At 40.8% G+C, this 16,844-nt stretch overlaps 1 protein-coding gene across 1 annotated transcript in view; it reads left to right on the plus strand.

Moving 5' to 3' along the window:
- Positions 1–16,042, plus strand: part of HCRTR2 (hypocretin receptor 2) — a gene marked incomplete at its 5' end in the record, with an annotated part of 41,456 nt that extends 25,414 nt beyond the window's left edge. Inside the window, 5 exons of the mRNA XM_081943883.1 lie at positions 1,703–1,946; positions 3,418–3,533; positions 6,101–6,321; positions 9,331–9,452; positions 14,863–16,042. Of these exons, the coding sequence (XP_081800009.1) occupies positions 1,703–1,946; positions 3,418–3,533; positions 6,101–6,321; positions 9,331–9,452; positions 14,863–15,083 (924 nt within the window). The 3' untranslated portion in view covers positions 15,084–16,042. The remainder of the gene's footprint in view (positions 1–1,702; positions 1,947–3,417; positions 3,534–6,100; positions 6,322–9,330; positions 9,453–14,862) is intronic.
- Positions 16,043–16,844: the final 802 nt, after the last annotated feature.

A 16,844-nucleotide genomic window follows, 5' to 3' on the forward strand; every position in this document is an offset into this window, starting at 1 on the left:
CAACAGTGTTACTAACTTAACTGCATTGATGTGGCAAAAAATGTCTTAAAATTTAACACATTTCTCACTTAGCAACATAAATTCTGGGCTCAATTGTGGCAATAAATTGAAGACTCTCTGTATGAATGATTCTTTGTAGTCCAGGGGTGTCAAACTCAAGGCCTGTGGGCTTTATGTGGCCCATGAGGTGCTTAGATCTGGCTGCCCTGAAAACAATGAAGGATCGGCCTGAGGTGCCTCTACCAGCAAAAACAGAGCTCAGGAGGGTCACATGTGATCTTCCCAGGCTCCTGAGGTGGTCTCCTGCAGCCCTATGCCAGCAAAAGCAGACCTCCCCATTCGCTGGCAGATGGCTTCAGGAGGTTGTCGTGGCAGAAAATGGAGCCTCGGTGGGCTACACACTGCCTCCCAAGCGCTGTTTTCACTAGCAGAAGGCTACAGGAGGCTGTTGCAGCTGAAAACGGAGCCTCAACAGGTATCAAGCTGGCCATGCCCATCCTCCAAGGTCAAACACAACCCTGATGTAGCCCTCAATGAAATCAAGTTTCACACCCATGCTCTAGTCAGTTCCTGATGGTTTGGTTTTCAAATGAAAGCATAGAAGTTGCTATTATATAATACTTGCTATATGGATGAGAATGAATGAGTGAGGTTCTCCACACAATAGAGACCATACAGTTGGGATTCTTCAGTCACATGGAAACTCCTGAGCCTATATGGCTGCGACAGCATAGGAGCCAAATGCGAAGACTTCTGCGACGTCAACAGGAGTGCCAACCCTGGAGGCAAAATCTCATTACAACATTCCCATCTCACAAGAAACAGAGTTTCCTGCTAACATGTCTGCATAGTACAGTAATGGATGATCTGGCTTTGCAATATGCAAACAAGATTTTGGAAATGACCCACCCCTCCCCGTAATAATTTAAAATCAAAATCCTCCTTCCTCCCTGCACCCAACATATTGGAAGCACATATAGGGATTGTTACGTGCCTGATTTTCTTTTGTGCTGTGAAAAACTCCTCGCTTATCAGGGAGAGAAATATTAGCCTATCTTTCTTATAATATACCATGTTTTCCCCAAAATAAGACAGGGTTTTATTTTCTTTAGACCCCTGAAATAAGCACTTGGCCTTATTTTCGTGTGTGTGTGTGTGTCTTATTATTTCTGAGTTGCAGGAGGCAGCGAGCGTGGTCACCTCATGGCTGCTACTGTGTTGCAATATTTTCGGAGGAGGTCTTATTTTAGTGCATGCACTCAAAAGCCCAATTGGACTCATTATCAGGGGAGGTCTTATTTTTGGGAAAACAAGGTATCAGAATATGGGACTTGTGTTTTTTGTCTGCTTTTTTTTTTAAAGGAAATTAGATCTTCTCAGTCCTTATTAGCAATGCAAAGCCATAATATAGCCCAGGGGTGTCAAACGTGTGGCCTGGGGGCCAGATGCATCATCCGCTGGCCATGCCCACTCCCATTTTAGAAAAAGGGGGGAAAGTTGCAATACATTACGTGACGACAACTTGATGATGTGAGTTTGACATTCCTGATATAGCCCAACTGAATCCTGATTTCCTAGAAATAGGACTAGGGTTCAAGAGGCTACTGGCAATTAAGCTTTTCTGATTGTAACCATGGTGGGAAACACTATTTAGCTGATTATGCTTCTTTTGTCCCTGCTCTTTCTCTTCTTTCCTTTGTAGACTGTGTCAGTTTCTGTATCTGTACTGACCCTTAGCTGCATCGCACTGGATCGATGGTATGCAATTTGTCACCCGCTGATGTTCAAAAGCACAGCCAAGCGGGCCAGGAACAGCATCCTTGTTATCTGGATGGTGTCCTGCCTTATCATGATCCCCCAGGCAATTGTTATGGAGTGCAGCAGCATGTTTCCCGGATTAGCTAACAAAACCATCTTGTTCACTGTCTGCGATGAGCATTGGGGAGGTGAGTGCTGGTAGCCTCGAACTTGGGATGTGCAAGGCTCACTGTGTCAGGAGAGAGAAAAAAGAGAACAAAGGTTGTTAGCAAGTCTGCTACAGAAGACTAATTAGACATTGTTGGTTGGCAGATTTTTTTTGTATGTAACCTTAAGTGCTAAGGGGTGCCTTTCTTTGACTTTAATATCTAAAGTATTAATTACAATATATCAGCCGTGTCACTACTGTAATTCAGTCATGTTCTGCCTTTCAAGAGAAGAGCTGTTGATTACCTGTTGTGTAGCAATGTGTAGAAGAGCTTTTGCTTACATGGCCATGGACCTGGGTAGCTAACAGGTTGCCTGAAGTTCAGAAATCAGGATGATTAATTTGGGGTCCCAAGTCCATTTTTATAAGGGCCACCGTGTCTCCTTGTGCCTATTGCTGAAGACTCAGAGCCATTTCTGACATTTTGTCTTGGCCAGTGATTAAACATTGTAGCATGAAATAGTTTAAGCATATAGAATCCCTCAACTTCCCTACTTAACCCAATCCTGTCAATAGTTTGATTTAGTGCCACTCATTCTATAGTACTCTGTACTCAACAAAAATGATTGTGCCCTTTGCTTTACAAAATTGTCTGCCACTTTAGGTCAAGATCAAGATTAGTCCCTCTGTATGTCCTTCAGACTGAATTATTGGATTACAGACTAACAATGTTAGGAAGAATGCATTCCTTCCTTCCTTCCTTCCTTCCTTCCTTCCTTCCTTCCTCCCTTCCTTCCTTCCTCCCTTCCTTCCTCCCGCCCTCCCGCCCTCCCTCCTTCCCTTCCTTCCTTCCCTCCCTCCCTCCCTTCTTCTCTCTCCTAACCATTATTGTTGAAAAATCTGGAACACCAACTAAGACCAGAGCTTCATTTCTAAAGGACTTCCAGGATTTCCTCCCCTGCAGGGCCTTCTTTAAGTCACTGACATTGCACATAGAAAACTTTAATGAAGGTCTAACAGCAAAGCAGCAGCACTGCTTCATTTTAAAGACTCATCCAACGGTTCCCGTGACCTTCTGGAAATGCCAGAAGAAGTTTTGGTATGCGAAAAGTACGTGCTGAGCTTCTTTTCCTGGCCAATTATAGAACCTAAAAAGGACTTTAAAGACAATCATCTCCAGTACTTATTTAAAATAATTATAAACTGCCCCTCCTTCACTTCAGGAGGGATGTGGAATTTAACATTTCCACACACTAACACATAATGATATAAAACACATAAATTAAAACATTACAATACATTATAAGAAAGTGTTGTACTCAATCCAGCTCTTCAGTGACCAGGAGAATATAAGGATTTTTCAAAATACCTTATAAATATTTTACCCGAACAACGAATAAGGTTTTACTCTTCCATATTGTATGAAATTAAGTCCCATTTATGTTCACCTGAACTGGCTTTTGCAGCATCGAATGAGATATTATTTATGGGCTGTTTTATTTCCTTTGCAGCTGATTTCCCCCCCAAAATGTATCATACCTGTTTCTTCCTGATAACCTATCTGGCTCCATTGTGTCTTATGGTGCTAGCCTACTTACAGATATTTCAAAAGCTGTGGTGTCAGCAGGTGAGTCCTTTCACTACAAAATCCATCTTTTGGACTTACGCCAGCTAAACCTTTAAACCTCAAAAGAATTGTGTAATTGATTGACAGGTACAGTGATATAGATTGAAATAAATTATCTTTGGCAATGCAATATTTGTACCACCTAAACATATGATACAATCTAGTAAAAATAAATAATTCCATGGCCCTAAGCAAGAGTTTATAAATTAAAATACCGAGATGTTATACATCCTGCTAGGAATATTTATTTTCTCCCTGTATTTCCATATTTCTTAAATTATATCTGAATGAATAAGTAAAGAAATCTTAACTTAAAGTTCTGATAATATTTCCTAAGCAAATTTCCACTGTCCTAAATGCATTTACTTTTTCAATATAATGTTAAACAAGGGTCATTGCTACTTTCATTCATGGAAAATACATTGTTTAATTTTTATATGTAATCACTGAAATGAGCATGCACTTATTTGTTTGTTTTCTTGCTTGCTTCTTTAAAACATTGATGTAGTTGCCCATCTTCTGGGCAGCTCCCAATTATGTTAAAAGAATTAAAAAAAACATATTTACTATTATTCTAATACACTCAGTGACTTGAGATAGCAGATATATCATATTTAACTGTTAGAAAAATTAACAACCATTATGTGTGTCCCCCACCCCACTATACAGGGGGTTAGAGCACATCATCAAGAAAATCAGTTGCAGTGCTACCTTGGCACTCAACTGCTTTGAAACTCATCAAATTTGGTACTCAATTTTTGATGAAAAAAATTGTCTCAGTACCCATCGTTTGCTTGGTACCGGTACTCAATGCACTAGCTAGGTGGTGTTGGCTGCCTTGTGACTCACTATGTTATTCCTTATGGGAAATATTTGTTTGACATGCATCACTCCTCCTGGAATCAATTGACATGGAGTAGTGAGGTACCACTGTATTTAACAAGTAATCCTTATAGTCGTCAACCTTCTGTTCAACAACAACAACAACAACAGCAATTTATTATTACAGTCTAGACCAGTGACCAGAACAAATAAAAGCACTCAGTATATACTTCTAGTATAAAATAATAACAACTAAAATCTATAGTAAAATACAGTGTCAATTATACATGGTCTGACTATACGATCCCTAAACTGTGTGGCCTGTTGTAGGTTCAACACTAAAAGGGAAATGACTAAGCAGTGCAAAGGGTTTGCCACAATTGTTATATAACATCGCTATGGCGGAGAAGTTGCATGTTTGCGACGAGTCCCCAGTGCTGCTGCGCAGAATCTGGCCACCTGCGCTGTAGTTATGGACTCTTCATCCTTAAGCAGCCACTGGAGATAGGTAGTGTCGGAATGGCCAGGAAACCTGCTGTTTCTAATGCATGAACATAAAATGCTTTCTACCTTTTTAGCACATGCTAGATGTCTTCAGAATAGACTGGAGACTTTTTGGGTGGTTTATAATATATAACCCCCCCCCCTAAAAAAACTCTCTCTATTTTGATTTTTGACCCATTCATACAGTACAAGTGTTTTACAAATGTGATATATCACAACAGAGAGAGAAAAAAACAAAGAGGAAACTACAGGAAATAAAAATAACAAAAGGAAAAAAGAAACATTAAAGCTTCAGTCCAATGTTTGACCCTATTATTAGCCCTTGAGCACACGGAATAATAATGATCAATTTTCCCATTACAATTCTCATCAGCCAATGTCTAGAAAGAGAACAAGCATATCTTGTTTTAGATCTGCGATTATTCTATCTTTCCTACATAGAAGAGCAATATTTTTTTTAATGTTTCCCATGTTAAATCCATAGCTCTTCCTACAGAGGTAAATTCCAAATTTGTGGTATTTTATTCTAATGTGTATTCGCATCCTATAATAAACTTTATACCTTTACCCTATAATAAACTTTATCCTATAACAGTGATGGTCAACCTTTTTGGCACCAAGAGCCAAAACCGGAGAGTATGTGTGCACACACACATGCGCGCCACAGCACCGGAACCCAGAAGAGAGCAGCTGACTGGTGCACATGCACATGGCATCCAGCTGTTCCTCTGGGTTTCGTTGCGTGCATGCATGCTGGCCAGCTGGTCCAGTGCGCATATGCACCAGGCAGCAGCTCTTTTCCAGGTTCCAGCATGCGCATGTACACCGGCCAGCTGGTGTTCGTTCAAAGACCAGCTGGCTGGTGCATATGTGTGCAATGGAACCTGGAAGAGAGCAGTTGGCTGGTGTGTGTGCCCACAGAGAGGGCTCTGTGTGCCAACTCTGGCACAAGTGCCATAGGTTCGCCATCACAGCCCTATGATAAACTTTATAACTATTGTGGAAAGACTGATCCTAACAAAAAAGGGTTTAGATTTAAACAACATTGTTTCCCGAAGGATACCTTCCATTTTCATGGTAGGAAGATGAGCATACTAAAGAGGATCACATTCTCGGTGATCCTGTAGCTATGCTCGTGAGGGGGAATGGATCTACTTTGCACGTTTCACTGAGTAATCAGTGCAAAATGTCCCTTGGGTCAAATGGCAACCATTAAGACTCCGCTTATTGTGTGCTGTCAGATTCCAGGAATGTCATCCATAGTTCAGAGGAAATGGAGGCCACTGCAGTCCACGGCACAGAGGCGGGAACTGGGCCCACCAACACACTTGAGGATTAGTGTGATGGCAGCTGAAGTCAAGCAGATCAAAACAAGGAGGAAAACAGCCCGGATGCTGATGGTGGTGCTCTTGGTTTTTGCCCTCTGCTATCTCCCCATTAGCATTCTCAACATCTTGAAAAGGTACTTCCATGTGCAAAGTCTGGAAGGATTAAAAATAAACAGCTTGGGTATTGGGTATCAGTCTGGGGTGTGAAGCAAATACATTCAACAACAATTGGGTGGCAATGATTTTTATTGAGAGACCGCTATCTTTACAGGTAGCCCTTGGTTTAGGACCGCAATTGGAACTGGAACTTCCATTGCTAAGTGAGGCAGTTGTTAAGTGAGTCCCACCCAGTTTTACAATCTTTTTTATTAGTAGTATTAGTTATTTTTAATCCAGTCTGTAGAGATTCTCAGTCATCCAGGTCATGGTTGTCCTAAAGGTGCTTTTTCAGGAGGCAACTGGGCTTTCTTGTTTTTTGTTTTGAAGATGTTTCGCTTCTCGTCCAAGAAGCTTCTTCTGCTCTGATATGATAGTGGGGAATGGAAGGATTTCTACTCCTTGCAGACAGCTGGTCATTTGCATCCTTTTAGAGGGTGAAGCACTTGGAGGTTTAGCTGTGTCCTCGGAGTCACCTGAGTAGTGCTCCTGGTTCCCGTAGTCTACAATTTTTTCTCTGAATTTTTTAAAAATCCAGTCCTTATTTATACAAATAACTCAAAATGGCCGATATATCCAACACCCTTTGCTGTTGTTGTTAAGCAAATTATGTGATCCTTAAGCAAATCATGCAGTCATTAGACAAATCTCTCTTCTCCCATTGACTTTGCTTATCAGAAGCTGGGAATGGAGATCCAAGGATGCCAGAATGCTAAAACCCTCATAAATGCATGCCAGTTGCTAAGCACTCGGTTTTGATCAGGACCAAGAGAGGACTCTATTTTCAGCACCATTGTAACTTTGAATGGTCATTCAATGAATGAATGTAAGTTGAAAACAGTGGTGAAATTCAACATTTTTCACTACTGGTTCTGTGAACCAGTGGGGGTGGCAGGGGAAGGGTACAGCAAAATTCCCATTCCCTCTCCACTCTGGGGCCAGCCAGAGGGGGTATTTGCCGGTTCTCTGAACTACTCAAAATTTCTGTTACCGGTTCTCCAGAACCTGTCAAAACCTGCTGAATTTCACCCTTGCTTGAAGATGATCTGTAATTTTCTTTCCCACACAAGCATTAGGGTAGGATATAATTTTCATAGGTGCTAATAGGATTTATTTTCATATAAGGTTCATTACAGGTCATTTCAAGAAATATGTGTCCTCTTCTCTGTCCCCCCCCCTCCCCTATGATTTTTCATGAATAGACTGATTTTAAAGTTTTAAAATACATTAATAATAAACATGTGTTTCTAAATGTTATAAGCGTGTTCTGAAAGAGGTAACATTGGAAGCAATGCAGGAAAAAGCAGTCAAAAGGTTGCAGGAGACACTTAGTGACACTAGAGGGCCCATCAGCCTATGGGCTCAGGTGAAGAAGCATGGGCAAATAGAAAGTATTGCTATACAAGGGGAAAAAATCATATTGTTCCAGTGAGGAGCCGAATTTTGAGAACAATATACCGTAATCAAGAAGATCTCATACTGCTGAAAATTATCAGCACTATTCTTGAGGAAGTCAGGAGCTTGGTCAGAGCTGGTCAGCGGAAGTTGGCCAGTAGATCATTTCTACAGGCATCAAGGCCAACAAGGAACATTTTTCTTATAGTCCTCCAGATATATCAGAATTCATCTCCTTCATTTCCTGTCAGCAGGAGTGAGGGGAGCTGAGGTCCAATCCACCTGGAAGGCTCTAAATTGGAGAACGTCATCATCTTAAGGGTTTCGGTTCTTCCAGATTATGGTTTGGATTAGGATTGCGAGTTAATATTAATCCTTCCCAGGAATGTTACTGTTTGCGTTTAATGCACTTAATGTTTCATCAAGATTGTTGACCTCAGTTCAAGATTCAACACTGTCAAAAGAACTCAAATCAAATTGCAGGTTAGAAAAGTATGCATATTGAATGCCACATCTCTACTGAATGGAGTGGTGACTTTATAATGGGATGCACTGATGAAAAAAATGTTTCTGATTTATATTTGGAACATAGAATGATGTTGGAAGGAACCTTGGAGGTCCTCTAGTCCAACCTCTTTGCCCATTCCAGACAAATGCCTGTCCAGTCTCATTTGTAGATTTGGAATGTATACAATCTAGCAAAAAGTTGTACACTATAATACTTATTGTTATGAAAGAGGATCGCATCAGGGACATTGAAATAATTCTCAGCCTGGAGAACCCTTTCTTAGTGGCATTCACTGATTTCTGCAGAAAATCCTCTTTTTTAAAAAAGATAAATGTCATACCTCTTATGGCAGAGAATCCTGGAGAAGGACCTTCTGTACTGTATATAATTTTAAAGGCCAGGCTGGCTTGGAAGAGACCTAGTCTTAACAATTAGGAGAAATGGTATGAGTAGTCTCCACTCAGATATTCACAAAAATGCCAATTAGGAGTCAGTGGGCAGCATAAATCCGGTCATTTCTGTACATTTAGAAGTTGATTATTATAGTGTTTATCTAGAATCTATACATTTACCTCTGCTGGAGAATTCTGACATGTATACATTTCCTCATTCAACTTAAGATGGGTGAACTAGCGAAGTGATACTGTTATTATCAACATCCCTTTGTCTGCTATTTCTTTGTTCATGTGTTGCTTTTATAGCATTTTTCATAATTTTGAATGTTTTAATGATTAATGATGACAATGCATTTAGGTATTTATTGATTATGTTAACTGTGTTATACCAGCTTGTTTGGAGAGATGGGCAATTAGATAAATTAGATAAATAAAATGCACCTGGTTCTTGGTATGTGTGGACCTTAGTTGGGTCAAGGCACACCTAATCAATATGACAATTGTGTATAAGAGGTGATACATATGGAGAACACCCTTTATAATTTCATGTTAATATATTTACGACACCACTGCACTCATCTGGAATTCAGAATTTTGACCTGTATACCATGTAACGACTTTATGTGTTTATCAATACCAGAAATGTGATACGTTTTCTACTTCTAATATTTTTTCCTTCTTTTTGTAAGAGTTTTTGGGATGTTTAACAACGCTGAAGATCGAGAAACAGTCTACGCTTGGTTTACTTTCTCCCACTGGCTTGTATACGCAAATAGTGCAGCAAACCCAATTATTTACAACTTTCTTAGTCGTAAGTTGATTACTTATGCCTTTTATCATGTTAAAAAACATTGGAACTAAAGAGTTAATGCTATTTATTTACTTTGCTGTATTTATGGTATTCCAAAAAAGAAAGATGCTTTTACTGCTGTTATATAGAGGGAGGAAACAGATATTTAAAGAATATATGTGTGTGTGTGTGTGTGTGTGTGTGTATTATGTCACAACCCCTGGTATGCCTAAATATGGGAGGGAACACTCTGCTTCCCTTTTCTGTCCTTCGGCTCACTCCAGGAGACCATCCAGGCAGAAAACCATATTTTTAATGTTGCCTTTGATAAAGGAGGAGAGCCTGTGGAGGGATTTTCATGGGTGTAGGTATGCTGGTTTTGTTGTGTTCGGGTCTTTTCCCGTGTAAGATTGAGATTGTCTTGGCAACATTTCAGCGAGGTCTCACTCGCCATCTTCAGGCTGATGTTTTTGCCTTAAGTCAAAAACACCAGCCTGAAGATGGCGAGTGAGACCTCACTGAAATGTTGCCAAGACAATCTCAATCTTACATGGGAAAAGACCCGAATACAACAAAACCAGCATATATGTATGTATGTATGTATGTATGTATGTATGTATGTATGTATGTGTGTTACAACCCCTGGTATGCCAAATATGGGAGGGAGCTCACTAGTTCCCCTTTCTGTCTTTCGGCTTACTACAGAAGACCATCCACGCAGAAAACCATATTTTTAATGTTGCCTTTTTATATTTGTGTTGTATTTGTGCTGATAAATAAATAAAGAGAGACTAGTATAGGTCTATTTCAAGCTATTCAGCTCTCATCAGCTAGCCATACCCTTACTGGGATTCGAACCTGGGCTGTATTACATATTAGGCAGATGTATGCCACAGTCTGTCCTACTTATAAGTGGCTTAGTCCTAATCTACAAAAGACTCAATGGCTCCCTAGGACACACCATCTACAGGAAAAAAAACACCAACCACTACTAAAACGCACAATCCCATCACCACCCTGCACAGATCAACTCCGTAGCCAAGACCCTCATTTCCAGAACCAAACACCTAGCCAACAAAGACCACCTGAAAACTGAATTACACACTCTCACAAACATATTAATCTCCAACGGATTCCAAAGAAAAACAATTACCAACCTAATCCAAAGGGAGACTCCCCCCAAAAACCGAGACACAGGACAGGACAATGGTATCGCCCTCCTCCCTTACATCAATGGCACCACATATAAAATCAGCAAAATTCTCCACAAACACAATATCAAGACAGCCTTCAACACTGACCAAAAAATAGCCAACATCTTAAGAAACCCCAAAGACAAAATCCAGCTAGAAAACCAAGGAGTCTATGAAATACCATGCAAAATCTGCCCTGCAACATACATAGGAGAAACGAACAGGAGAATAAATGCACGCATTACAGAACACAAGAACGCAGTAAGAAAAAAAGAAAAAACTTCCTCCCTTTTCCAGCACCTTAAAGCTACAGGACATGAAATTTATTTTGAAGGAACAAAATTAATCTCCAAAACTGAACACTTCAACAAGAGAATAATTATGCAAGCCATCGAAATAGAGAAACACCCCCACAACATGAATAAATGTGACGATACCTCCTGCCTACCAGACATCTGGAAACCAGCCCTAGTCAACAAATGAGCCCCACCCATCACCCAGGCCGTTGCAACATGAAATAACGATGGACACACAGACAGCACCTCAGCCACACAGGATGATACGAAACAGCCGACCAATCTACGAACATCAACTCCATCTACCAATCAGGATGCAACTACACAGCCAATCAACCCACTTACAGCAACAAAGCCAGCACTCCACCCCCACCCCCACCAAGATTTATAGAAAGACGGCAGCTCTGACCACCCTTTACTCGCACAAGCATGAAGCCGAAAACACCAGCCTGAAGATGGCCAGTGGGACCTCGCCAAAACGTTGCCAAGACAATCTCAATCTTACACAAGAGAAGACCTGAATACAACAAGACCAGCATTCACACACACACACACACACACACACACACACACACAAACACACCAATATCAAACAGATTTTTACTTTTAGGTCAGTTTTCCATTAACTGCACTCACACAAAAAACAAACAATGGACACATTTCAACACAGCAAAAGATCTGCTTAATATTATTGATTGATTGGTTTGGTTTGATTTGATTTATATAGCTGTCCATCTAAATCAGTGACTCTGGCTCAGCTTATAATTCTGAAAATGTAGAACAATAAAAACAATATATATATTATATATTATATAGTATGAGTGTGTATAGTGATAGTTTTTATGTTTCTCTTTTACTGAAACAGTAACTGAGGAGCTGAGTTAACAGTAACGGTTTATTCTGCTCAAGCTACAAAGTAACGAACTTAACGACTCTCCGTCTGACAGCCCTTTTATAGCTGAGCTGTCAGACAGTTAACCAATCAGCTTGTTTAACGATCCCCTCGAGCCTGCACGGACGCAGGAGCCAATCCCGGGACACAACAATAGTATAGTGTATTCTCCTTGATATACTGTATAGGAGATAGTGATTTCATTCCTCATTAACTTCTTAATTAATAATCAAGTTCAGGAACTTTTTTATATATCTCTTTTTGAATTCCCTGGGGCTTGGGCTAAAGAGAAGTAATTGGCCTTTGCCAACATCCTCCTCTGCAAAAATGTCCCTCATCTCCTGCAATCCCTTATGCTAAAACAGTCCAGAAGTCCTGGATTTAAACTGTAGGGACCCTGGTTTGAATTCCCCACAATCACAGAGCTCATGGGGTGATTGTTTTTTTTAATAGTATTTTTCTCACTCAGATCAATCTAGATCATTTTGGGGATATATTCACCCAAACCATGGTGTGCTCTGGAGAAAAATAGGACAATAAATGCAACCTGATAATAAAGACTTCTCTACCTCCCATTGTGTATCAAGAATGATTAAAAGTTGAAAACTTTTTCCCAGGATGTTTATGACAGACTGAAAAGGAAATTTCCCTGCTGATCTCTTTGCTTTGCTTTGCTTTGCTTTGCTTTGCTTTGCTTTGCTTTGCTTTGCTTTGCTTTGCTTTGAATTCTATTCTATTCTATTCTATTCTATTCTATTCCATTCCAATCCAGCCCCATCCCATTCTTTGCACTTTAAGACAACACAGATGTTCAAGCTTTAATCTCAGTTTAAAAAGATGATTCTTCTACATGCTTCACCAATTCTGCACACAGGAACTCAAAATCAGAATCATAATTGCCTATATCAGAGGTTCCCAATCTTTTTCGGTTTGCAGCTCCCATAACACTTCGGATTTTTTCCGAGGCTCCCTTAATAGGTACATCCAATTTTTTTAAATTTTTGACTTTTTAAGGATTTGGAAATCTACTTTTTAGTTCGTTAAGGTTAGGTTAATTGAAAAATAAATTAAACACGAGCTTTAAATTCACAATTTATTGAACATCGTTTAATGATTTAAAATTATTAATGGGATGGATGGGCTTGTTGTTCGCTGCACAACTTCTCAAATCTTGGATCAGAAAAATAGCTTTTGAAAAGTAACTTAACCACCACACTAGCCCAGTGGTGGGCAACCTTTTTTTTTCAACTGAGCCAAATCTCGCCAAAACCACGATTGAAATTTATTTGGAGAGCCGCTCTTGCTTAGCAACCAAAATTTTGGGCTCAATTGTGGTCATATGTTGTTTTTCTTTCTTTCTTTCATCTCTCTCTCCCACTTTCTTTCTTTTTTCTTTTTCTTTCTCTCTCTCTCTCTGGCTCTTTGTCTCTCTCTCCCTCCCTCCCTCTCTGTCTCCCTCTGTCATTTTCTCTGGGTGTCTATCTGTCTCTCTCTCTCTCTGTCTCTCTCTCCTCCTTCCCCCATCTCTGTCACTCTGTGTGTGTGGGTGTGTCTGTCTCTCACTCATTCACTTAATCACTCACTCTGTGTGTGTCTCTCTGTCTATCTTTCTCTCCCTCCCCCTCTCTGTCTCTCTCTCTCTCTCTCTCTCTCTCTCTCTGTGTGTGTGTGTGTGTGTGTGTGTGTGTGTGTCTCCCTCTGTCTCTCTCCCCTCCCTTCCTCTCTCTCTGTCACTCTGTGTATGTGGGTGTGTCTGTCTCTCACTCATTCACTTAATCACTCACTCTGTGTGTGTCTCTCTCTCTCTCTGTCTATCTTTCTCTCCCTCCCTCCCCCTCTGTGTGTGTGTGTGTGTGTGTGTGTCTGTCAGTCTCTCTCTGATTCCCTCCCTCACTCCCTCTCTGTTCCTCTGTCTATCTGTCTGTCTCACTCACACACACACACACTGTGGTCACCACAGTGTGTGTGTGTGTGTGAGTGAGACAGACAGACAGACAGAGGAACAGAGAGAGGGAGTGAGAGAGGGAATCAGAGAGAGACTGACAGAGACGAATCAGAGACGTACTTTTAGCTACCTGGCAGCGGCGTTTTGCCTTGGGGGGCTCCTCAGAACATCCCAAGACTTCGGAGGGAAGTTTACAGCTCTCCCTCGGAACGCTTCGGAGGGAAGCTTCTGCAAAGCAAGGCGAGTGGCAACAAGTCTCCCAGGCTTTAATTTGCCGAGCTGTGCGCACGCGCCTGTTTTCCACGGCGTGGAGCAGCGGCGAGATTCTGCGTGGCGAGCGATGATTCCAGGGGCCATCCGGGAAGATGAGGAACGCGAGGGGGACCCTGCCCCCCCCACTGATGCCCCCCAGAATCATCGCTCGCCGCCCAGAATCTCGCCGCTGCTCCACACCGTGGAAAACAGGCGCGCGCGTACAGCTCGGCAAATTTCAGCCTGGGAGACTTGTCATGCCCGGGCTTTTGCAGAAGCTTCCCTCCAAAGCCCGAGAGGAGGGAGGGAAGCGGGCGCCGGGCTTCGCGGCGCCCTTATGACGATAGCGCGGCTCCCCAGGGAGCCGCGGCGCACACTTTGGGAATCACTGGCCTATATAAATCATCTTAGAAAACCTGTCAGCCTTCCCAGGTAGACCGACAGGAAACATGACCAGACTAGCTAATTATTGTCAGGCTTCATTAACAGAATCTTGCAAGTCTGAAAATGCAAATCTCCCACCATCTCCTTTACAGTCTGATAACCCAGGAAGATGTCCCTTCTGAGCCTCTTTCTCCATCCATTATGCAGCTGTAAGCTATGCTCCCTCTTATCTAACCATTCCCTAGGCAGCATCTCTTCTTCCTTGCCCTGCCTCCCAAGGCCATTCCCATATACCATTACATCGCCTGTCGCAAAGCTGCCATCTCGTTGCCTTCTCTGGGTTATGCAAGTCACATCAGACACTTTGAATGGAAAAGAAACAAATGTAGGAATTGTGTTATGCATGCCCTGTTTCGGAGGACATGCTCTGGCTGCTTCTTTATGACGGTCTTTGTCTTCGATTCGACAGGAAAATTTCGGGAAGAATTTAAAGCTGCTTTTTCTTGCTGCTGCTTTGGTATTGGCCATCACCAAAATGCCACACCCAGAGGAAGGACAAGCATGGACAGTCGGAAGTCCTTGACGATCCAGACCAGCAATTTTGATCATGCTGCAAAGCTCTCAGAACATGTTGCCTTGACTGGTATAGTCTCACTGCCCACAAACGGCCCTGGATGTGTTGGGAGCTGATAGATGGCTACTTTCTGTGATAAATCATTGCCAATCGATCTGTGAACCCAGTTGTCTTTTGGTCCAGGGATCAAAAACCTTGAAAACCGCAAAGTGAAATAACAGATTATAACAAAGATAAACTAGAGTAATATACAAAATTGGATGATTTAAAAGAAAAAGAAAACAGAACTTTGTTTTGAAATGTATATGATTTTTCCTAGCATATACTATTCAACTGTAAGACATTATTGTTGGGAGACACACAGGTCATTGGTATGACCTGCTGATGGGTTTGGTTCCTATCCAAATATATGTTTCATTGTAAGATTTAAATTACAAATAATCAGAAGGTGTTGAACAATGAAATTATTATGAAATAATAATATAATGACATGGTAGAGAAAGCACGTAGTGTGACTTTTAATGCTATTATCAATGGCTATAGGAAGAGTCTGTATTTTCCCTATGTAATGAATGTATTTTGTGTTTGTGCATGTAAGTTCTTCTGCTATCTTATTCTTTGAGATTTCTTATGCCCCAGAAAGTTGAGTTCCATTCCACTCTGTTCTTGGAGAGTTAAACTGACAGACAAGCAGATTAAGGCCTAAATCCCTTATCTTTCTTTCCAACTTTTGCTTACAATGCCAGCAATTAAAAAAGGTCAGGTAATTTCTTCCTTTCTCACTTTATACCAAATTTTTAATATGGTCTGATGTCCTGTTGATTAATGGTAAACTTATTCTTCATGTCTGGAAGCTTGTGTAATCCAAATAGGCAAATATGATGGATATAATAAGCACAGAAAATGCTACTTCTAAGACTCATTCACCTTACTTTGGAAAGGGGCTCAGTCAGAGCACAAGAACCAACATCCTTTTGGCACCGTGGTCCTGACATCTGAAAGGTCAGAGATGCCTCTTTAAATTGCAATTGGAAACTACTACCTAGTCCAGATAACTTGTATGCTTTAGCTTCTATTTGCTCAGAATGCTGTCTAAATAAACAATTACTCTAATTACCTAATGCTGTATATTAATATTTCTTTTTAAATTGTTGATGAAAGTCAGAGAACTTAAAGTTTTCAAGAGGGAAGGAGGGAAAGAGGGAGGGAGAGACACACAGAGACACAGACACAGACGGAGGCAGAGAAAGATAGATAGATGATAGGTAGATGATAGGTTGATAGAGAGATGAGAGAAAGATGATAGATGATTGATAGTTTGATAGTTTGATAGATTGATGATAGATAGATAGATAGATAGATAGATAGATAGATAGATAGATAGATAGATAGACAGACAGACAAATTGATAGTTGATAGATTGATTGATAGAGAGATAGAGAGATTAGATAGATTGATAGATTGATAGATTGATATGATAGATGTCTCTGGAGATTTTCAGTCATCTAGGTCATAGTTGTCCCAAAGGTGTTTTTCAAGAGACAACTGGACTTTCTTTGTTTTTCTTTGAAGACATTCCACTTCTCATCCAAGAAGCTTCTTCAAAAAACAAGAAATTCCAGTTACCTTTTGAACAATCACTTTTAGAACATAGATGAAAGATGGGGAGAGAGATTTGTTGGATAACATATATCATTAACACAACGGACCTTCAAAGATCACCTTCAAGGATCACCTGACACTAGTAGATTTAAACATATTTTCATTTCTATATTTTTCCTAGCAACATCTATCTCACCACATTTCCAAACATTAGCAATTATAATAAGAACAGTATAGGGAACAGTTTTGACCTGCTGCCCAAACTTCATTTCGTT

Source organism: Natrix helvetica, assembly GCF_964273705.1.
Source record: "Natrix helvetica genome assembly, chromosome: 2".
Lineage (NCBI taxonomy): Eukaryota > Metazoa > Chordata > Lepidosauria > Squamata > Natricidae > Natrix > Natrix helvetica.